Consider the following 23,556-nt stretch of genomic DNA (forward strand, 5'->3'; position numbering starts at 1 on the left):
TGCAATACAGTTCATTGGCTTGATGGTATTTCGGATGTTCTGAAGTTACAAATGGAAGGTGTAAACACATTGCCCTTTTACCACCTGGTGTTCCACTTTTTTTTTTTAAAGGATATGTGACTCAGTGCTCAAACCTTTCTGCTTCTCCAATTCTTTGTAAATCTTACCACTTATCCACTCGCTTTCCATCTTCCTCCTGTGTGCTCAGAAATACAAGACCGCAAAGAACTTACGGAAAAAGACAAGCCACACAGTCACATTTCTGCCATACTACTGTATTCCATCTTTCGAAAAGAAAGACATGATTTTTTTAAATATTACTTAACAATATGTTAAAAAAGTAGCCAGTTCTGGCTTCAGTGTTAATACAATTATACACTCTATAACAGGTCGATAGTGTGAGCATTGTTCAATTGAATTCATTCTGCAAGTATTCTTACACAAGCTGGCTACAAGTCAGAAATCAAACACAATATAGCGTAACCTTGTACACTTCAAACAGTGAGTTTGTGAAGGAGTACTGGAGGCGACTGGGTTTTCACTGCCCAGTTCAGTATGAACGTTTCCTTCGTTCAGACCTTCTCGTTGTGGGGGAGGGAGAATGCCGGATCAAGGAAGAGTAAAAACCGATGCTGTCCATTCCCTTGTCAGTAGTCGGACTGTATGTACAGTGCTGGATGCAAGATGTGAGTAAAATGCTGCAACGGATCGATGCGAAGGAGAGAACAAACAGATTGACCTTCACCCGAGCGGAGTCCTGGGCAGAACACTGGGGCCGTGAAAAGCGGAAGTGCCAGAGACGGAAGGCTGTTTGAGCCGCAACCCAAAAGGATTGCGGCTACTGTTGAGCAAGTTCCACTCACAGACTACAAACACACAAGCAAACAAAAAAAAAAAAAAAAGATTTCAGGTAAGGAGAAAGTGGATCAACAGCTGGCCAACTCTCTCTCTCTCCATACACTGCAACAAAGTCAAAAGGACCAGGGCGCTCTGCACCCTGTCCCAGTGCAGAATCTCACACAGCGGTGGGTGGGGGGAATGGTAATGGAGGGGGCAGGGGAGATGGGGAAGGCAAGGCAGGTCCAGGATCAACAACCTGGTGAGCTCTCAGTGCAGCAGAGTACTGTGTATCCAAGTGAGAATATTCGGAGGAGTCATACGTTGGTTCCTTCAGAGGGAACTTGTCATCTGATCAGTGAGCAGCAAACGTGGTTTTCTTCAAGCTGAAGTTGGACCAGTTGATGGAGAGCCTCTGTCTGGTTTGTCGGGCTGAATCTAAGCAGAATCTGGCATGGAAAAGGAGAATGCAAAGGTTAGACAAACTCAAATATCCACCCAACAACACTAACCTCAGCCACTATTGTTGTCTTAGTTGCACTATCAACTTGGATTTTTGCACTATTATGGTTACCTAGTATCATGATCATTTTTAAAATTGTATTTTTGATTACTATATATTATCTGTGTGTTATTATGTTTACTGGGTTGTTAAGCTGCAGCAAGTAAGGCTTTGTTTAATGTTTTATGTGTCATTCCTAACTGTCACTTTATGTCATGTTGTCACTTGCGGGTGGAGCACCAAGGCAAATTCCTTGTATATGAATACTTGGCCAATAAACTTATTCATTCATTCATTTCAATTAGAGAGAAAACAGGAGTCGTGGATACCGGTTCAAGTTTTGTTCCGTTGTAGGTACATATGATATTTGAACACGCTTGACTTTTGATAATTAAATGCATGCCCAAGCACTGCTTTCTGTGAGTCATTTAAAAGTATAGACAGACAAGGAACTTCAGACACTAGAATCTTGAGCAAAACACAAAGTGCTGGAGGAACTCAGCGGGTGAGGCAGCATCTTTGGAGGCAATGGACAGGCGATGTTTTGGGTTGTGGCACTTCTTCAGACTGCCTGTGGTCAGCTTTAACAGCGTTGGGCTACTCACTTATGTAATATTTTAAGTTTGAGTCAATTCAGCAAACACTGGTTGGTTACCAAAAAACACAATATTTTCAGGGAGTAACAGTGAAAAACAATACACATCAGAAAACCCAGTCCACTAACCGGCCTTCTCCTTCCCAACACTCAAGGTGAATTTCCATGATATGTTTTTGGTTGCCAAACTCATCCACCCTTGGGATGACTAAATAATCAAGGGTGCAGCCGGTGGAACAAGCTGCAATTCTCCATCATCAGGAAATGTGTGTGAATGCCATTTGCCCAGAAGACATAGGAGCAGAATTAGGCCATTAAACCCATCAAGACTACTCCGCCATTCAATTATGGCTGATCTATTTTTTCCTCTCAACCCCATTGTACTGCCTGTTAAAGGTTGCCCTTGACACTCTTATTAATCAAGAACCTCCGCTTTAAAAATACTCAATATCTTGGTCTCCACAGCCGTCTGTGGCAATGCCCACGTATGTGCCGATTGTAATCGAGGATTGATATAACATGCTCGCACACATTTGGTATTTTATCGTGCAAGAACGTTGCACGTGCTAAATTAATGAAACAGGATTATGTGCAATTCAAGATGCTTGATTTCAACTGCAGCTAGGACCTAATATAAAGAATGATATTATAGAAATGCTATTCACTGTTACCCATACTTCTGTTCACATGAATGAGGATTAAATAATCAAGGCCAGCTTTTCTTGCCTGAACTCAGCTCACTTGAGCACAATACAATGGCTAGTGAATTCTGGCTGAAGCCGCAAATACTGGTTTTAAAGGGACTGTGCCACCCAAACGCTGCCAGGGACGGTGATGAAGGCAGATACTAATGTGGCTTTGAGACGCTTATAGATAGGCACATGGATATTCAGGGAATGGAGGGATATGGACCAGAGTTTAACTTGGCATCATGTAGGGCATGGACAGTGTGGGCTGAAGGGCCTGTTCCTGTGCTGTACTCTTCATAGACACAACGAGCTGAAGTAACTCAACAGGCCAGGCAGGATCTCTGAAGAAAAGGATGGGTGACATTTCACCTTTCTTCAGCCATAAAGTAGAGGGGAGGGAACTGGAGGTAGGACAAGGACAGAACAAATCAGGTCTGGCAACAGATGACCAAGGAAGGGTGGAGCCCACAATGACCCATTGTTGGCTGGGGAAGAGCTGAAGGTGCTAAACTGCTTTGAGTTCTCAAATTGCAACACCTCACACTTATCTGCATTAAACTCAATTTATCATTTCACAATCCACTTGCCCGATTGATCAAGTTCCTGCTGAAATTTGCGATAACCATCTTCGCTATCTATGACACCATTTATTTTGGTGTCAAATACAAACATACTGGGGCTCATGTTGTCGACCATCCCGTCGTCAGCCCTGTCAACTGACCTCAGCCACGCGAACGACAACAGAGACAGCAGCAGCGCCGCAGTTTGGCGCCAAACCCGGAGCATGCGCCCTTTTTTCGGGCGGGCACCTACGGATGTCGAACCGGATGGCATCACCCTGCTGCGGACTTCTGCTGCCTCAAATGCAAGAAGAAGAATAAGCAAGCGTACTAATCATGCCTTCTACATTTTCAACCAAATCACTGATCCCAGAGGCACACGAGTCACAGGCCTCCAGTCCGAAAAACAACCTTCCACCATCACCCTCTGTTTCCTTCCATGAAGCCAATTCTCTAACCGGATGGCTAGCTCTCCCTGGATCCCATGCGATCCGACCTTCCAGAACAGCCTATCCTGCAGAACATCGAATGCCTTGCTGAAGTCCACATAGACAATGTCTACCAATTTGTCCTTGTTGCCTCATGGCTAACCCTAAAACTTTTTTACTTCCTCGACAAAAAAAACGAAAACTGGTTTTGTTATCAGTTTCCTGCAAACTTGAAACACAATTTTCCATGCTGCTTTTTCTTCCAAGTTTCCTACCAGCTGTTATTGGGCAACTGAACCATCCTATCAACAACTAGGGAACAGTCTTGTGCTACTATCTAACTCATCGGAGACCATCAGACTATCTTTAATAGGAGTTTACCTTGCACGAAACGCTATTCCCTTTATCATGCATCTGTACACTGTGGATGGCTCAATTGTAATAGTAAGATTAAACGAGAACTTACCAGTTTGAAGTTTGATCTTGATTTTATGAGGAGTTACGATGAGCGATTACGTGAAGAAGGGCCGTCCGTCTGCATGCGCGTTAATCTTCAAAGCAGCGGTGTTAAATCACAGATAACAAAGAAGACCTGAGAATAGTAAGATTGTGAAAAACTAGAACTTCCATATGACCTTGATAATATGAGGGTGGGAGCGGTGGGCACGTAATCGCTCATCGAAACTCCTCATAAAATCAAGACCAAACTTCAAACTGGTAAGTTCTCGTTTAATCTTACTATTTTACTTCGGAGTCACGTGAGTGACTACGTGAAGATTTCAAAGCTCTGTGATTTTACGCCGGTTACGAATCCAGGCGTCACACACTGAATGGATTGACCATGGATGAGAGTATTATTAAAGCATTCAGACATAACGTAGTTAGTAAAGACACTGATGCTTTAAACTAAAGAAAAATAAATGTTTTAATAGCTTCCCCTCCGAACCTGTGGGAAAACTAGGTAACAGAACTTAAGATGGCACGAGCAAATACCCCTGGTCCGATTATGGGTTTGTTATAAAACCGCTGGAACGTTCTTTCGTTCACCCATCCTGCAGCCGCTAGGATGTCATCAAGGGGCACTTCCATCGTTCTTGCTGCCGACGTAGATGCAGCCCTGGTGGAGTGAGATTTAAAGACATGAGTATTTATTCCCGCTACCACCATGACCTCCTTTAACCATCTGGAGATAGTTTGTGTTGACACCTTTCGGTGTGGTTTCTTGTGGCTGATGAGGACCGATTGTTCTGAGCCTCTGAGGTTCTCTGTGACTCTCAGGTAGTGGTGTAAATGTGTTACCACACACAATAGTTGGTCCTCTGGATATGCCAGGAACTGGATCTTCATCCCTGGCATTCCTGGCCTGCTCTGTTTGATCAGGTCCTTAACAACGAATGTTATGTTATTCGTATTGCTTGTCATGTAGTCCAGTCGTAGTCTTTGTAGTGTCTGGACTCTTTGGGCTGTTATTAGCGCCATCAGCATAACCACTTTCAATGTTAGTTTTGACAAAGGTAAGGCCATTGGCTGTCCCCACTGACGAAGTAAGGTCAGTACCATGCTCACATCCCATGTGTCCGTGTACCTAGGCCTTGGGGGTATCGAATTGTAAATTCCCTTCATGAATTTTATTACGAAGGGGTGCGTTCCTATCGGCCCGTGCCCTGCCTCCAGTGTCAGATAGGAGGATAGTGCACATCTGGCACTGTTGATTGCGCTATAACTTAATTTATAGTCATAGTATAGGGCTGATAGGAACTCCAAGACATCCGTTATCCGAACTGTGTTGTATGCTATATCGTTTGCATGGCAGAAAGCTTCCCACTTCTTAATATGAGTGGCGTACTGTTTTTTGGTACTGTCCCTCCATGCCTTTGTGATGACATCCACAGTTCGTTCGGATAATCCAATGTCTTGAAATGGCCTCCTCAGAATCTGCAAACCAACAAATTAATCCGGTCAGAAAGTGGATGGTTGCTCCCTGAAACTGGGTTTACTAGGAGATCTCTCCTCTTAGGTACAACCATTAATGGCTGGACTATGATCCCCAATATTTTCGGGAACCAGGCTTGTGTAGGCCAATCTGGTACTACTAAAATGCCTGTGGCTTTGTCTTGCTTGATTTCAGAATGGTGGGAATGCATAAATATACATTCCTCCCCAGTTTAGGGAAAAGGCATCCACTGACTCTGCTCCTGGGTCCGGCTCCCAGGACACATGTCTGGGTAATTGATGGTTTAATCTAGATGCAAACGGATCCAAATCTGGAGTGCCAAATCGTATAGTTATTTCATTGAATACCGTACGATTCAACATCTATTCTATATTATCATTAAACATTCGTGACCTTGCATCTGCCACCGTGTTATATCTTCCTGGTAGATATACTGCCGTGACCCAAATATTCCTCTCGATGCACCAGTGCCAAATGAGGTTAGATAATCTGTCACAGGATACAGATTTTACACCACCCATGTGATTGATATATGCTACCGCAGTAGTGTTATCAATCTGAATTTGAACATGCACGTTGCATGTTGTTACAGAGACTTGAGCCCATATTGTGCCCCCAACAATTCTAGGTAATTGATTCCATATAGTTGGAGTATAGTAGACTCTTGCTCATTCCATCTGCCTCCACAGCTCCTGACTGTGTTTGTGGCTCCCCATCCTAAACCGCTTGCGTCGGTTTGGAGAAACACTGATGGGCTCTCAAGTAAGATTTTTCTTGAGCTGAGTCTTATGTTTGCCATCCACCATTGTAGTTCAATAATGGCTTCAGCTGGTAACCGCATTGATTTGCCAAATTGACCTGCATGCAATTTCAATGCTCGTTCCTTTGCCCGCTGTAAATGCTGGTAATGCAAAGGTCCGTAGCGTACTGCAGGAAAGGCAGCTACCAATTTGCCAATAACACTTGCTGTTTGTCTGATAGTTGGTTTGTGTTTTCCTATCAGATCATTGCAGGCTTTCCTCAAGTCTTGTTGTTTGCCTTTAGGCAAAGTCACCAACATGGTTACTGTATTGATAGTAAATCCTAGGTAATCAATTACCTTGGTAGGAGTTAATTTTGATTTTACTGGATGGATTAGGAACCCAAGTTTTTCAAACAGGGTTTTGGTTGCCTTGACTGTTGCTTCTGCTAATTCTTTGGTGACTCCAATGATGAAAATGTCATCCAAATATGCCATGACTATGTGATTTTGAGATCTTAGCAGCCCCAGAATTGGTTTCAGTAATTTGGTAAACAGTCTAGGGGCTGATGTCAACCCATTTGGCAGAGCCTTGTATTGCCATAATTGACCCATCCAGGTAAACTTCAAATATCTCCTATACTCTTTGTGAATAGACACCGAATAGTATGCATCTTTGAGGTCGATGCATGCCATATAGCCATTTTTGGAAACCAACTGAGTTGCTGTTCCAAAATTGTCCATTTTAAAGTGTTTATATTGCACATATGTATTGAGTTCCGTAAGATCCAAAATAATACGGATCCCTCCATCTTTTTTCTCTTTTGGAAATATATTGGATATAAATTGGTGAGGTTCTGTGTATGACCTCTCAATAACATTATTGTCAGATAACGTTTCAATTTCTTTTTGTATATTCATTGTCTCTTTTTGGGAAAAGACATATGTGCGAATATTAGAATGTGTTGGTGGTGGTGATAAATTTAAATTGAACTCAATTTTGAATCCTTCTATACTGTGCAGTATGAATGGATCCTTAGTAACCCAACACCATTCTTTTAAGAAGCATTTTAACCTTCCCCCCACCTGTAAGTGAGGTTCGTCTGGTATGTTCCCTGAGGAACTGGTTTGACTTACCTCTGTTGTTACTGGCGGCGTGGCGCTGGTTTTCATCCGCGAGGTTTGGGGAGCAGAGCTGGTGGTTGCTCTCTCCTCATCCTCGCTGTCGGCCTGCTGGGGCCTGTCCCTAAAAAAGACCTTGACTCAGGTGTGAATCTTCCTCCGGTGCCTGGCTCTCTAGGTGTAAAACGCCGAGAGCTGTAGGGGTGGAATCTCGTGGATGGACCCCTGGGTGTGGCCTGACCTCTTGTTACGAGGCGCACGGTTTTTGCCTCGTCATCCAGGTCCCGTACCCGCCTTGACAGGTCTTCCCCAAACAGGTAGTTTGCGGGCTGGATGTCGCTAGCTTTGCAAAGAGCTGCAAACTTCAAATTTATTGCTGCTTTTATTGCCTCTTTCCGAATGCAGTTTATTTCGAAGCGGGCATTACATAGCAGTGCCATGGTATCCTGCTCCCGGTCAGTGAGGAGGCCTCCTTCCACATCTCCTGCAAACGAAGTGATTCCAGACCCCAGGTTTAATACTTTTTGGAACTTCAGTTCCTGGTTCCTGATGATGGGACCTATTTGCCCCCAAATTATGTGGTTCACCGCTTGAACCTTGAGGGAAGCACAGTTAGATGGTGGGGGGTACCTGTTTAGGGTTTCTTCCATGATGAGATCCTTGAGTTGATGAGACGCCAAGTAGTTGATGTTACTTGCTAGGTCTTCATCCAAGGGAGCTCCCAGTGATGTGGAAATCGCAAATTTAGTTGATTGTAGAGGTACTTCCTCCAATTTCCCCTGGGAGTGTTCCCCCCCTTTGCTTCCAAACTCTGAATCCGGGTAATCCCCGTATGTACTTCCCCCTTCCATGGGAAAGACATATTGCTGCCCAGAGTATGAGGCTGCTGGCACTGTCTGTAGAAGGGACTCGTGCTGATATTGCTCCTTTCTCCGGAGTTTATCATTGTGGAGCAGCTTCTCTACAAGCTGCTCCATGTGGGAGAGTCGTCCTCGGACGCTTCCTGATGAGGGAGGGTATCCCTCTTCCCCGGACTCATCCGAGTCTACGGGTCTGGCAGACTTATGGGTGGCTTTACGTCCCGCCGGGACCACCACGGTGCTTTCCTCCTGCACCAAGCCTGCTGCTGCCGGTTCTAATGCAGGCGGCAATGTCGGCGAAAATGACCGTCGTCCGCTACCGGGAATGCTGCGGTCTTCGGCAGCCGGTTTCCCCGCGGACCGTCTCTTCGACATTTTTTGGGGCTCTGAAAGACAAATAATTCCTTAGCCCGAACAGAAAGCGCAGGGTAAGTGGTTCAACTTTTCTTACCTGCCGCCTTTTTAAAATCCCAACGGCTGGGAGGACGCAGTGCCTCTCCAGTCCGTCGCGCGCGTTGCTTTCAGACGTAATGACGCGCACGCAGACGGACGGCCCTTCTTCACGTAGTCACTCACGTGACTCCGAAGTAAAATCATGTATAGTCTTTTCGCTGACTGGTTAGCATGTAACTAAAGCTTTTCACTGTACCTCGGTACATGTGATAATAAACTAAACTGCTGGACAGGAAAAGCCAACATGGTCAAATCACTCAATGTCCTTGCCAGTGACACTCATTTCACAAGAAAAAAAAAATGCTGTCCCATGTATCACTTACTGGAATAAGGTTCCTCTTTATTAAAAAAGTAACATGTTACAGCACACCCTGCCATAAGCACATCATACCACCACGATTTGCATTACCTCTTGAAGTATTCCACTTCTCTCTCGGTTTCATCCATTTCTACACTGTCCAAATCGATGTCTTTAGGTAGGAACACATCATCTGTTGGATAATAAAAAAAATTGCTGAATGATTAGATCATATTTGAGACATTTCAGGATGCCGAATGAGAATCATCTGACGCATTATATGTGGTGACTGCTACAGAATAAAGTGAGGAACAAGTGACTTTGGAACCGATTTCCAAAATTCCCACCACTGTCGGGATTTCCTCATGTCAGTTTTTCTATAACAAGCCAACAAGACCATGCAATAATCATAAGAGTTTGTTGTACCTCATTCATTTCTCATCAACCAATTCCCATGTTTAGTTTAGTTCAGAGCTTGTGCATGGAAACAGGCCCTTCTTCCCTCCGAGTCTACACGACCATCGATCAGCAGCTCACACTAGTTCTATGTTATCCCACTTTCTCATCCCTGACCTACCCACCAGGGGCAATTTACAATTTAACCTACAAACCCGCACGCTTTGGGATGTGGGAGGAAGCTGGAGCGCCCGAAAGAAAGCCACGCGGTCACAGGGAGAACGTGCAAACTTCACACAGACAGCAACGGGTCAGGTTGGAACTTGCGTCTCTGACACTGTGGGGCAGTAGCTTTACCAGCTGCGCCACCCTAAATGTAGTTCGAAAATAAAAGTTTATTACAGATTACTACATCGGGTTATTATATCCACAGATGAGGAAGATATCCACAGTCTGAAGAAGGGTCTCGCCCCATTCCTTCTCTCCAGAGATGCTGCCTGACCGGCTGAGTTACTCCAGCATTTTGTGTCTATCTTTAGATGTAAACCAGCATCTGCAATTCTTTCCTACAGACAGGGAGGACAGGTTCCCCTTCCCTTCCCTTCCCCCCTCTCGTTCGATGGTCAATTTTTTATTTTGGTTAGAACAATAGAATAGGTTTTAGGGATGGTTTTTGCCAAACCTATCTCTGACATTGTCTTCAATTACAGCCTGTTAACTAACTTTGCTTCGAAAAGCTTTCCACTCACTTTGAATGATAAAACCAGGCCCAACAGCAATTGTCATTAACTAGTCTTAAGGCTCCATCTTGTGGTGGACACTTACTGCCACCCAAGGTCCAAAAGTTGAACACTAAGTCACCCTGCTCCTTTCCCCTGCTCAAAGACACCGGGTTTCAGCTTATATTTGGCAAAACTCTGATAATCCATCCGTTTGAAAGTGGGTCCTGATCCGAAAATTGTCTGTCCACTCTCCTCACAGATGCTGCCTGATCCGCTGAGTTCCTTCAGCACTTTATTTTTTGCTGTGATAATCCATTCTATGATTATTTGGAAATCCCAATGGTTTGGTATCTGGCTCAGTGGGTGATGTTTATTTACCACATTCTCTTGAAACTCTCAGTGCCCTGTTCTCCACATTTCCCCAAAGCTCAGGAGTCCCCGTTTCCCGAAAGCTCAGAAGACCCCGTTTCCGAAACTCAAAGGTCACAGTTCGCAAACTCTCCCAACAAGTGCGGGCGGCCCTGTGTCTGTAGCTCTCTTTAAACCTACTGAGTTCATGGAACATTTTATTTTGTCACTGGGTAATTTCTAAAAAGTGAATTAAAAGGAATAATATCCAAGGGTCGAGAAAGTTTTAGTTAAGGACCAAAGTTCAAAGCATTCTGGATTAGTTTGTTTCAGCATTGTTGCCAGATTTACAAATGGAAAATAAATTTTCTATGACTGCAGCTTTCAGGATAGATCTTTCAGCTGAGGTAAATCGATGTGCAAGAATCAAAAAACAAAGTGTTGAAGGAAGTTAGCAAGTCAGGCAGCACCTGTGGAGGGGAACTGACAGACGACGTCTCGGGTTGGAATGCTTCCTTCCACAGCTGCTGCTTTACCTGTGTATTTTGCTGAAGACTCCAGCATCTGCGGTCTCTTACGTCTCAATGCACGTGAATCACTTGCGTTACTGATTAATGTTCCTGTCAATTATTGTAAATTTACATTATTATAGAATGAATAAAAATGCAATTGAAGCGTGGCAACTATTTGCACGCTGATCCCAAAGGAGGATCTACTTTCATTCAACACAATCGTTCTGTTCTCTTAAGTTTCTTTTCCATCTACAAATCTAGTGACAACACTGAGAACTATACTCTGTACCCTACCTATTGTACTCGAGTTTGGCTTGATTGTATTTATGCATAATATTATCTGATTTGATTCGATAGCATGCAAAACAAAGCATTCAGACTTTACTTTAGACATTAGAGATACATTGTGGAAACAGGCCCTTCTGCCCACTGAGTTTGTGCCGACCTTCGATCACCCCGTACAGTAGCACTATCCTACACACTAGGGACAATTTATAATTTTACTGAAGCCAATGAACCTGTGTACATCTTTGGAATGTGGTAGGAAACTGGAGAATCCAGAGAAAACCCACACGCCCCCAGGCAGGAACATAAACTCCATATAAACAGCACCTGCAGTCAGGCCCAAACCCGGGCCTCTGGCACTGTGAGGCAGCAACTCTACCGCTGCGCCACTATACCATGGTACATGTAATACTAATAAACCCAAGCTTAACATACAAATTTGGTGGGAAAATGGTGAACCTTACCGATGGAGTTGTTCAGCTTGTCGCTTTTCTTCTTCTTATTTTTCTTGGTCTTTCCTTTGGGCTGGGGCGATTCTGCTGTGTTTTTGTTAACATGCTGCTGATCGCTGGACGGGGCAGGTTCACACTCTGACGGTACCCGGTCTTCCTTCACGTGGTTGAGCTTCCTCCCATTGCTGTTGACTCCTTTCCTCTCCTCCTTCTTCTGCTCCGTTAACATTTGGCACTCGGGCAGCTTTGGTTTGAGTGCTCCCAGATCCAGCTGGCACTTGGCCGAGGTTCTCTGGTGCACGTCGCAGGGTCTGAAGCCCTCGGCCGGCTTTGAGTGCCGCTCAATACTTGGTTTGATTGCCTGCGATTTTAACTTCTGCTTGCTATTGAATTCGTTTTGTACTGCTGTGGGGTCTGGGCTGCTGTTGGTCTCGGGCTGCTTGACCTTCCACTCCCGTTGAGCTGGGGCTTGGGTCACTCTGAGGTCCTTCCCATTGGCAGGCACTAACTGAGGTGCTCTAGGTTCCGGCTCCGCTCTTTGCTCTTCCTTGCTGTTTGCCTGCCCGGGGGGAAAGCTGTTGGGTTTTGTTGCAGGATCCGGCTGCTGGGATTTGCCGCTATCGTTCATCAGATCTACGGCGGCTTCCTTTAGCCGTGCGTTTTGCAGAAGACACTCGCCTTTCAGGGACTCCTTAGTTCTTTCTTTTTTCTTTTTCTTGGCCGACCGGATTTGCTGCAGCTCTTGAAGCCGTTGCAACTCTTGTTTTATTCGCTCCTCCTCTTCCTGCTGCCTCTGCTCTTCCAGCAGTTGCAACTGTTCTCTCTCACGGGCCTCGGCCTCGAGACGAGCCTTCTCTTCCTGCTGGAAGAAAACAGCAGTAAGTTTATTGAGCCAAAGCTACAAGGAGATGTGTTACTCACCCAGTTGAACATTGGGTCTTTAAATCCTTCATTTCATTTATTCCAATCACAGTTTGGGGCCAACAAAACTGAGTGGCCCAAACCTTTGTTCCCTTCTGTGACAAATTGCTCCATGCCTCATGCCAGGTCCACAGGTGGTTTGTTGAGGTAGGCTTGGACAGAATCTAAGCTGAGATATTAGTTTTTAGGCTTCCAGATAACTGGTCACAAAATCCTTCAGCATACAGTAAGTGTGCAAAATCCAAAGGGGTCATTGTGTCTCAAGGCTCAAATTAATGACGCAAACTTTTCTCATTAAAAAAGAAACTTGGATTTGCACTTGTAAATGCTATTAGCTAATTGGTACTGCAATGTGCAGGATCTCGGTGTGGGCGTGGTTGCAAAATGATAACCACAATCACTTGTTGGACATCTGAAAAAACTCACTTGGATACAAGATATGATTTCAAACAGCTAATCTACTAACCTATGAACTATCTTGGCTTTGCTAGGGAATTCAGGCTTCGGTTTTGCAAAATTTAAAAAAAAATGATTGAATATTTTTGTTATTGTATTATAACAATTATGGCAGGGAACATAAAAACTGACTGCAAATTTTTTAATAGATATGTGAAGAGAAAGAGATTAGTTAAAACAAATGTAGGTCCCTTGCAGTCAGAAACAGGTGAATTGATCATGGGGAACAAGGACATGGCGGACCAACTGAATAACTACTTTGGTTCCGTCTTCACTAAGGAAGACATAAATAATCTGCCGGAAATAGCAGGGGACAAAGGAGATGGAGGAACTGAGTGAAATCCAGGTTAGCCGGGAAGTGGTGTAAGGTAAATTGAATGGATTAAAGGCCGATAAATCCCCAGGGCCAGATAGGCTGCATCGCAGAGTACTTAAGGAAGTAGCTCCAGAAATAGTGGATGCATTAGTGATAATCTTTCAAAACTTTTTAGATTCTGGAGTAGTTCCTGAGGATTGGAGGGTAGCTAATGTAACCCCACTTTTTAAAAAGGGAGGGAGAGAGAAAACGGGGAAATACAGACCAGTTAGTCTAACGTTGGTAGTGGGGAAACTGCTAGAGTCAGTTATTAAAGATGGGATAGCAGCACATTTGGAAAGTGGTTCAATCATTGGACAAAGTCAGCATGTATTTACGAAAGGTAAATCATGTCTCACGAATCTTATAGAATTTTTCGAGGATGTAACTAGTAGAGTGGATAGGGGAGAACCAGTGGATGTGTTATATCTGGACTTTCAGAAGGCTTTCGACAAGGTCCCACATAAGAGATTAGTATACAAACTTAAAGCATATGGTATTGGGGGTTCAGTATTGATGTGGATAAGAGAACTGGCTGACAAACAGGAAGCAAAGAGTAGGAGTAGACGGGTCATTTTCAGAATGGCAGGCAGTGACTAGTGGGGTACCGCAAGGCTCAGTGCTGGGACCCCAGCTATTTGCAATATATATTAATGATTTGGATGAGGGAATTGAATGCAACATCTCCAATTTTGCGGATGACACTAAGCTGGGGGACAGTGTTAGCAGTGAGGAGGATGCTAGGAGGCTGCAAGGTGACTTGGATAGGCTGGGTGAGTGGGCAAATGCATGGCAGATGCAGTATAATGTGGATAAATGTGAGGTTATCCACTTTGGTGGCAAAAACAGGAAAGCAGACTATTATCTAAATGGTGACCGATTAGGAAAAGGGGAGATGCAACGAGACCTGGGTGTCATGGTACACCAGTTATTGAAAGTAGGCATGCAGGTGCAGCAGGCAGTGAAGAAAGCGAATGGTATGTTAGCATTCATAGCAAAAGGATTTGAGTATAGGAGCAGGGAGGTTCTACTGCAGTTGTACAGGGTCTTGGTGAGACCACACCTGGAGTATTGCGTACAGTTTTGGTCTCCAAATCTGAGGGAGGACATTATTACCATAGAGGGAGTGCAGAGAAGGTTCACCAGACTGATTCCTGGGATGTCAGGACTTTCATATGAAGAAAGACTGGATAGACTCGGCTTGTACTCGCTAGAATTTAGGAGATTGAGGGGGGATCTTATAGAAACCTACAAAATTCTTAAGGGGTAGGACAGGCTAGATGCAGTAAGATTGTTCCCGATGTTGGGGAAGTCCAGGTAAAGGGGTCACAGCTTAAGGATAGAGGGGAAATTCTTTAGTACCGAGATGAGAAAAACATTTTTCACACAGAGAGTGGTGAATCTCTGGAACTCTCTGCCACAGAAGGTAGTTGAGGCCAGTTCATTGGCTATATTTAAGAGGGAGTTAGATGTGGCCCTTGTGGCTAAAGGGATCAGGGGGTATGGAGAGAAGGCAGGTACGGGATACTGAGTTGGATGATCAGCCATGATCATATTGCAGGCTCGAAGGGCCGAATGGCCTACTCCTGCACCTATTTTCCTATGTTTCTATATACGAGTGCTGTGCTTATAGACCTGTCATGCTGCTGCAAGTCAGGATTTCATAGTTCTCTTTTCGGTACATATGACAATTAAACACACTTGAATCTCAATGTTTAAATACACAATTAAGTCAATACCAGCATAAACACCTTCTCAGAAGTGAAGTTCATTCAGAGTTCTCAATGTCATTGGTGGAGAAATAGGTTCTCTAAACTCATGGACAAAACCCCAGTCATTTTTGCCAGTGATTTATCTCAGTATGTCTGTGCCAACTCTTGGACAGAAGTCCACAACTAATCTCACTCTCCCAACACTCCTCCTGTCCCAACCATCCACTGTTTCAATCACAAATCCAATTTTTCCCTCAGAGGGTGCGTGAACTCTGTCACAACCACACCCCTACGTGTGCATCTGAAAAACCACTTTGCACACAGCCCTCTGAACTGCAAATTTGTATTCAAAATCCCAAGTTAAGGCTCTGCAAAATGAAGCATGCTGTATTCTCAGAGGCTTGCCAGGGAGGGGAAGGTTAAAAGCATTTTGCAATTATATTAAGGACATCGTTATCCTGGGAAAGAGTAGTGCTCCTTTGATCCCTAATGGGCCATTTCCACTTTTGACAAGCGTAGGTGAACGGCATTCTATGGCATAAAGGTCTATGGTGTGTCAAGAGTCATACAGCATGGAAACAGGCCTTTTGGCCCAACTTGCCCTTGCTGACCAAGATGTCCCAACTACACTGGTTCCACCTGCCCATGTTTGAAACATATCCCTCAAAGCTTTCCATATCCCCACACCTGTCCAAATGTATTTTACATAGTTTCCTGCCTCAACTACCTTCTCTGGCAACTTGTTCCATACACCCACCCTGTGTGATTGAAACATAGTTCCTGGTTTTATCATTTTATTGGCTCAACCTGGTCTAAAAACACCTGGCAGTGACACATGAAAATAACACAAAAATATAGTGATGACACCTTAAGTTTTGTCCTTAAACATGAGATCATGATTAATCTGTTATTTTTCTCTTCCCCTTTAAATACTGGGTTCTGCCACTTTAACTCACAATCCTGCCGATCGCTAACCTGAGTATCATGCCAAGCCACTTTCAAGAGCAGCTAAAAGTTTAACCCAATAGCTGTGGGTCACCTCCAGGCCAGGTAGACAGAAGTATGAGCTAATAAAAGGCCATGGACCTGAAACATCAACTCTGTAACAAATGCCGCTGACATTTTTCTGTCTTTTCTGCTTTTATGGTGAAATTTTCCCAAGATGTCAGATGGGTTTTTAAAGTAAATTGCAGCCTCATGAACACTTTTGCTAATACTAAGTTTCTATTTAGTTAGTTTATTTAGTTTATTCAAGTTAGTTGAATAAACAAATTCCCCATCTGTTGCGGTGGGATAGAGATTATACCGCCAGATATATTGTCCTTGCCGCTGGATATTAATTTTATAACATTTACACAGCCACCATAAATTTTACAATTCTCCATGAGCATCTTTGATCCATAAAAAAATCAGTCAACCTCAGTTATAAAATTAATCGAACTTGCATCAACTGCCAATTTTGGAAAGAACTTCCACATTTCAAAGATCTGGTTCTAATTTTTACACCACTGCCTCTAATCCTTGGGTTCCAGTTTATTTTTAGCACTGGAAACTTTATAATAGCTGGAAACTTTGATCAATGCACCCTCAACTTTGCAATCTCTAGTGAATACAACTCTGTGTCATTGGGTCAGTGTCATCTTTCCTTGTAGACCTTGACCAGATTTCATTCTATACGCATATTTTCCCAGAGGGAGGCAGTGAGATTAATACGTCAACACCATCAGTTTAAGGTCTGAATGACTAAATACAAAGAAAATAAATTACTCAATACAGTTAAACAGACATAAACAGTGTTCACTGCCATAAAAAGAAAGATATTCGTAAATTAAAAATAATGCTTTTGATCAAGTGGGAGGTCTTTAGAGATACAGTGCGGAAGCAGGCTCTTCGGCCCTCCGTGTCTGTGCCAATCAGCAACACTAACGCTATTCTACACAATAAGGACAATTTACAATTTTACTGAAGCCAATTAACCTACAAACCTGTACGTCTTTCGAGAGCAGAAGGAAGCCCACGCTGTCACAGGGAGAACGTACAAACTCCCTACAGACAGCACCCGTAGTCAGGTCTCTGCCACTGTAATTCAGCAGCTCTAACGCAGAGCTACTGAGTCACCCTGCAGCCACAACACAGAGAAACCTCAAAGTGCTGAAGTAACTCAGCTGGCCAGACAGCATATTTGGGGAACATGGGTAGACAACATTTTGCGTTCGAAGAAGGGTCCTGGACTGAAACGTTACCCATCCATGTTCTCCAGGGATGCTACCTGACCACAGAGTTGCTCCAGCATTTTGTCTCTCCTTGTCCCTACGCAGAGAAACGTCTTACCTTTCGCTGCTTGTGCCGTGCCCGTTTAGCTGCCCTCGAGCTGCTGACTGGTTTTGATTCTGTGCTGTTTATAAACTGTAATAGGTCTTCCACTTTTCTATGGTCTACTATCTGCTCTTTCTCGAGGATGGGGTCTGCTTTCTTTGGCTGCTCCTCCTTGCGCTTGGTGAGCCGTAGGCGGAGCTTCTCCCGCATCTCTGCATAGTTCCTACTCGTTGGTGCGGCAGGTGGCTGAAATACATGGGCAGCAGAGTTTACTTGCAGGCGGCTGCTGTTCCTCGTTCACCTTAACATGAATCAGCAAAGCTAGTGTGGACGCAAGCTTAAACCAACACGACGTTTCAAATCATATACCTTTACATCAAATCTAACAATGATTTAGCGTTGGCATGTTCGTTCCAAATAAACAGACCTGAAAAACTGTATCGACAACCTTAGAACATGCGATGCAAATTGCTTCCAGCCACCTGTTCATTTACATATGCAGGGGCCAATTTGAGGAAAAAGTCAAAGTTTAACAGACATTCAAAGGCAGCTGGAAAACTCGCAGTTGGATGTGGGGGTTATTTCTCCTGTAAATCAGAAGATTTTGCTCTCAGGTCTCTGATGAGTTAGTTAGTTGAAGTCAGGCAGTGTGATGTTCAGTGCACTTTATCTGGCTCTGGTGCTGCCCCCATTTCACTGGGCAACGGTATGAATGCAAAGAAAGAAGTGTACTGTTTTGTGTATACTTTTATAGAGATCTATTTTTGATATAAGCATAGATGTACACATACACACACATTTATATATATATTGTGTATATATATATATATATATATATATATATATATATACACACACACAATCTGTATATATACACATACACACACACACATCTATATATATTTATAAATCTATATCTATATTTATATAAATCTATATCTATAACACTTCATTAATATGTTGTTTAAAGATGAAACACAGTAGTATTGATGCATTGTGAAGAGAATGTATTAATTTGATGGCACAATTATTGTAAAAATTATTGTATTTGCTGTTTATATATTTTTATATGTATATTTGAACTTTTCTCAGAGCAGGCATGCATGCTTTGGCACAAGTTCAAAGGTCCAGACTTGTTTAGTTGTCGGAACATACTGTACAATTTTCTGGATCTTTTATAATAAAACTGCAAATCCATAATATCTGACACTCAATCTGTTTAAGTGATTTTCCTTACTGGCAGTGGAGTAGTCGGCCTGTGTTGTGCACTAAATCACTGACAGCAATCCATATTGCTGTCGGACCGGCTCCCGGCTGGAAGGTGCTTCCGTGGGGGCAGCCCGGTGCGAGGCTGAGACGCTGCCTTGTGGGTGGCCCGGTGCGGAGCGGAGACGGTGCTACGGCGGCTGAGGCGGCGTTCTGGCGGCGGCGACCTGGATCCGGGGCTCGGCCGCGGGCCAATGGAGGACAATGTCGGGAGCTCGCAGGTCACAGGCTGGTGCCTGTTTTCCGGAGCACCCGTTGCAACAGCTGCGGGCAGCTTCGACCACCCCCCGGGCCGCGGAGCTTGAACCGCGGGACTGATGCCATCGCCCGGTGGGGTATCGCCTCGGCGCAGAGGGAGAAGAGGAGGGAAGAGACAGTAACTCTAAGACTTTTGCCTCCATCACAGTGAGGAGGTGTTTGGTGAACTCACTGTGGTGGATGTTAATTTGTGTTTATTGTGTTTTGTTATTATTACATGTATGGCTGCAGGCAACAGCATTTCGTTCAGACCGAAAGGTCTGAATGACAAATAAAGGATTCAATTCAATTCAATTCAATATTCCTTTTTGATTTGCAAAATCACACGTGAATCAATGAATGTGCTATAGCATCTTTGCAGCACATGGACAGGACTTTGATTCAACATGATCCAAGGGCAACACTCTGATGTTGAACAATTTTGTCAGTGCTGCCTGTATTAACGTCCTGTGCTTGGACGATAGATATATGGAATAAGCTGCCAGAGGAGATAGCTGAAGCAGGTACCATAATAGCATTTAAAAGAGACTTGGACAGGTACATGGATAGGAAAGGTTGAGGGGGATATGGGCCATATGTGGACATATGGGACTGGCTTAGATGGTGCATTTTGCACGGCAAGGACAAGTTGGGCTGAAGGGTCCGTGCTGCATAACTCGATGACTGTGACCCCGGTTGTAGAGCCAACCCAGACGGAGCAAGGATCACTCACCCCGCCATGACCAAAGAATTCACAGTAGCAGCAGTCACAGTATTTTCCTTCCTTCTGGTTGGTTGACGTTGAGGTACTAGAGCTGTGTTCTGAGCAGCTATCTTCGTCCTGACTCTCTTCACCATCAAACTGCTGATGATCGTACACATTGCCACTCGCACACGGGTGTCCTTCGCAGTCAGGGTCACTGCAGAAGCACCACAACAACAGTTAAATGGACTTGACAACACACTATGAGAGGAAATAAAAGCCTTGCAGTATTAGTTCTCGCTCAACCAGTTCTCAGTCACTTACAAGTTGCACTATGTTTCGAAACAGTATAGTTCCAAGTTGCAGTCAATAAGGATAATCATTTGTGATTTGTCTTTAACCCTTTCTCTCTGAATCGTTTCCAATTGTTGATTTAATCCTTTCCACGGCCGTTACTCAGGAATGACTTCTCTACCTGCCCTGCAAAGCACTTGCGAGATCTGTCTGTGAATATTCTTGCTGCAGTTAATTCCCATTAGCTTGCATTTGCACAGCAACCTATTACTTCTTCATTGGCATTTCTACATAGGATTATGCAGGCGAATTAGATGACCTATTATTGCACAACACAGTCAAACCTAGTGGATGAGAATTGGGTAAAAGAGGAAGAACATCCTCTAAAATGAGTAAGGGAACAGTTTAACATCCACCTTAATCAATGCAATGACTAGCAGTGATCTCAAATTAACATCCCATACTAAATATCATTGCATCTACCTGAATGTGCACCCATACTCCCACCACCCCGTCGTCCCTTTTCCCCTCCTCCTGTCCCCTTTCACCTACATCCCTTCCTCTGGCTTTACATGTCACGCCTCTACTCTCTGCATCTTACAGCCTTCTTTTCACCTTCAGCCTTTGATACTGACTCCACCATCTGCCAATCAAAATCACCCTCACCTGTACCCACCTATTGCTTGCCCAACTTTGTCCCGCTCTCACCTCTCTTCTGGCTTTCTCCCCCCCCCCCCCATTACAATTAGTCTGAAAAAGGGGCCCAACCCAAAACGTCACCAATCCATGATTTCCAGAGATGCTGCCTGACCCGCTGAGTTACTCCAGCACTGTCTTTTAAAAAGGAAAAGAGCTCCACCAATGCAGCGCTCCGTCAGTACTGCAAGGCAGCAGCAACTGATGTAATCACTTGGTTGATGCATCATATTTTTTAGCAATACAGGGTCAGAGATTGCCTATCCTTTTGTATGATCAAGAACAGACTTGGAACAAAATGGAGTCAGACTGACAACGACGTATCACTGTGATTGAGCTGCAGACATTATTGAATACACACCTCAAAACTGAATATGGGGTTCGTTTTGTTCCAGACCGACTTTATATGTCACATTCATGAAACATTTGACTTAAACTCAGATACACGTCACGTACTAACCTGCATACGCTGGCTGATGCACTCACTGAACTTTCTGCAGTAACTGCAGGGGGTGCAGTGGAGGTTGGACAGAGCCCAGAATGGGGATCGATAAAACCTGGGGCAGTTGAAGCTGTCTTTGGAAAAGGTGAAGTCACAAGGTTAGGCATGTGAGGTGCAGAGGCAGGGGACAGCGGCGTGGGCGTGAGAGATGGAAGAGATGTTAAACCTGTGGGGCTGTTCCTAGGTGCGACTGGTGTGGGATGTCTGTGATCTTCTTTACCTAAATTGTGGAACACCTCACCTGCACCAAAAGTAAAGAACAAAAGCAAATTCAACAACGTGGAACTGACATCTGGAAATACAGAACAACATTTTACAGCTTTGCATCAAGTGCAGAAACTTACACAACACAATAAAATGACAGAACTAATCTGGAGAAACAAAATTCAGTGATTTAATTTTGCAAGTGACACTTTCTCTGTGTTGCAACTTTCAATTACTATTTTTGGTTCTCAGGCTGAGTTACTGCGTTTAAAACATTGAAAGGAATTATTATGGTAAATATCAAGAAATTCTATGCTCTGATAGGAATTGCCTACATCAAGGTGGTATATCCTCAGAATGAATGTTGGGCCATTCAAGAATGGAGTCTAAGAATATTTATTCTACATATGGGTTGATGGAAATTACTAATCATTTCCAACCCATTGTCCAGTAATCAACACTGCAATCCTTGGTTTTGTTCTTGCCATCAACCAGCCATACTCATTCTTTAGGTCCCAAGAATAATAAAATTCAATGAAATGACTGCAATAGTGTAGGCAACCTAATGGATAGTGACTTAAACTTCTTTAGTTTAGTTAAGAGATACAGTGCTGAAACAGGCCTCCTCGGCCCACCAATAATCATCTGTACACGAGTTCAATCCTACACACGAGGGACACTTTACAGAAGCCAATTAACCGACACACCTGCATGTCTTTGGAATGTGGCAGGATACTAGACCACATGCAGTCATAGGGAGAACTTACAAACCCTATACTGTAGTCAGGTGCAGTATAACGTGATAAATGTGAGGTTATCCACTTTGGTGGCAAAAACGAGGAGGCAGATTATTATATGAATGGTGTCAGACTAGGAAAAGGGAAGGTGCAACGAGTCCTGGGTGTCCTTGTACATCACACTGAAAGTAAGCATGCAGGTACAGCAGGCAGAGAAGAAAGGTAATGGCATGTTGGCCTTCATAGCAAGAGAATCTGAGTATACCAAGGAGGTCCTACTGCAGTTACACAGGCCCTGGTGAGACTGCACCTGGAGTATTGCGTGCAGTTTTGGTCTCCTAATTTGAGGAAGGACATTATTGCTATTGAAGGAGTGCAGCGTCGGTTCACCAGGTTAATTCCCAGGATGGCGGGACTGACATAGGATGAAAGAATGGATCAACTGGGCTTATATTCAGTGGAATTTAGAAGGATGAGAGGATATCTTATAGAAACATATAAAATTATGAAGGGATTGGACAGACTAGATGCAGGAAAAATGTTCCCCATATTGGGAGAGTCCAGAACCAGTGGGTCACAGTTTAAGAATAAGAGGCAGGCCATTTAGGACTGAGATGAGGAAAAAAAATTTCACCCAGAGTTGTGAATCTATTGAATTCTCTGCCACAGAAGGCAGTGGAGGCCAATTCACTGGATGTATTCAAGAGAGATAGACTTAGCTCTTAGGGCTAATGGAATCGAGGGATATGGGGAAAAAGTAGGAACAGGGTACTGATTCTGGATGATCAGCCATGATCATATTGAATGGCGCTCGAAAGGCCAAATGGCCTACTCCTGCACATGTTTTCTATGTTTCTACATTCTGTGGGGGGTTTTTCTGTTTCTAATTGAGTTGATTAGATTAGAATTCACTGTCTTTCCCTAACTGGCCCTGAATTGATGGTTTCCCCGGCATTTCAGTGGGTATTTAAGAGTCTTCAGGTTGCCGTAGGATAACCACCTTTATCAATGTTACTTGATTTATGGAGTTACTCAGCATTCAAACAGGGCATTCGGCCCAACCTGTCCATGCCGACCAATGTACCATTTAAGTCTTTCCCTGGTCATCCTAAACCTATGTTCTCTATTTTTAGATTACCTTACCTTGGAGAGAAAAAAAGGTATTAGGGTTATCTGCCCTATCTAAGCCTCTCAACTTTACATATTTCTATAAATTCACTCCCTTGTTTCTATAAACGCACCCCCTCAGCTTTCGTCACTCCAGGGAAAATAGTCCTAGTCTCTCCAATCCCTCCTTATAACTGAAGCCCTCAGTCCACATTCAAGAATCACTTTATTAATTGAATTTAGATGCACCTTTATAACTTCATATCAAGAATCTGGGGTTCTGCATCAATAATTTAAC

At 43.8% G+C, this 23,556-nt stretch overlaps 1 protein-coding gene across 6 annotated transcripts in view; it reads right to left on the bottom strand.

The window, feature by feature from the left end:
• Positions 1-259: 259 nt before the first annotated feature.
• The window catches only part of fam193a (family with sequence similarity 193 member A), a 156,987-nt gene continuing 133,690 nt past the window's right edge, over positions 260-23,556 (bottom strand). For 3 of the 6 annotated variants that reach the window (XM_033018376.1, XM_033018373.1, XM_033018371.1), the window contains 7 exons: positions 21,169-21,451; positions 19,749-19,935; positions 17,528-17,758; positions 11,765-12,614; positions 11,040-11,123; positions 9,149-9,230; positions 260-1,286 (listed from right to left, as the gene is read on the bottom strand). In XM_033018376.1, the coding sequence (XP_032874267.1) occupies positions 1,193-1,286; positions 9,149-9,230; positions 11,040-11,123; positions 11,765-12,614; positions 17,528-17,758; positions 19,749-19,935; positions 21,169-21,451 (1,811 nt within the window). In that variant the 3' untranslated portion in view covers positions 260-1,192. The remainder of the gene's footprint in view (positions 1,287-9,148; positions 9,231-11,039; positions 11,124-11,764; positions 12,615-17,527; positions 17,759-19,748; positions 19,936-21,168; positions 21,452-23,556) is intronic. The other 3 variants (XM_033018372.1, XM_033018375.1, XM_033018374.1) reach the window with 3 other exon arrangements.

This window comes from Amblyraja radiata, chromosome 3 (genome assembly GCF_010909765.2).
Source record: "Amblyraja radiata isolate CabotCenter1 chromosome 3, sAmbRad1.1.pri, whole genome shotgun sequence".
In the NCBI taxonomy this organism is placed as follows: domain Eukaryota; kingdom Metazoa; phylum Chordata; class Chondrichthyes; order Rajiformes; family Rajidae; genus Amblyraja; species Amblyraja radiata.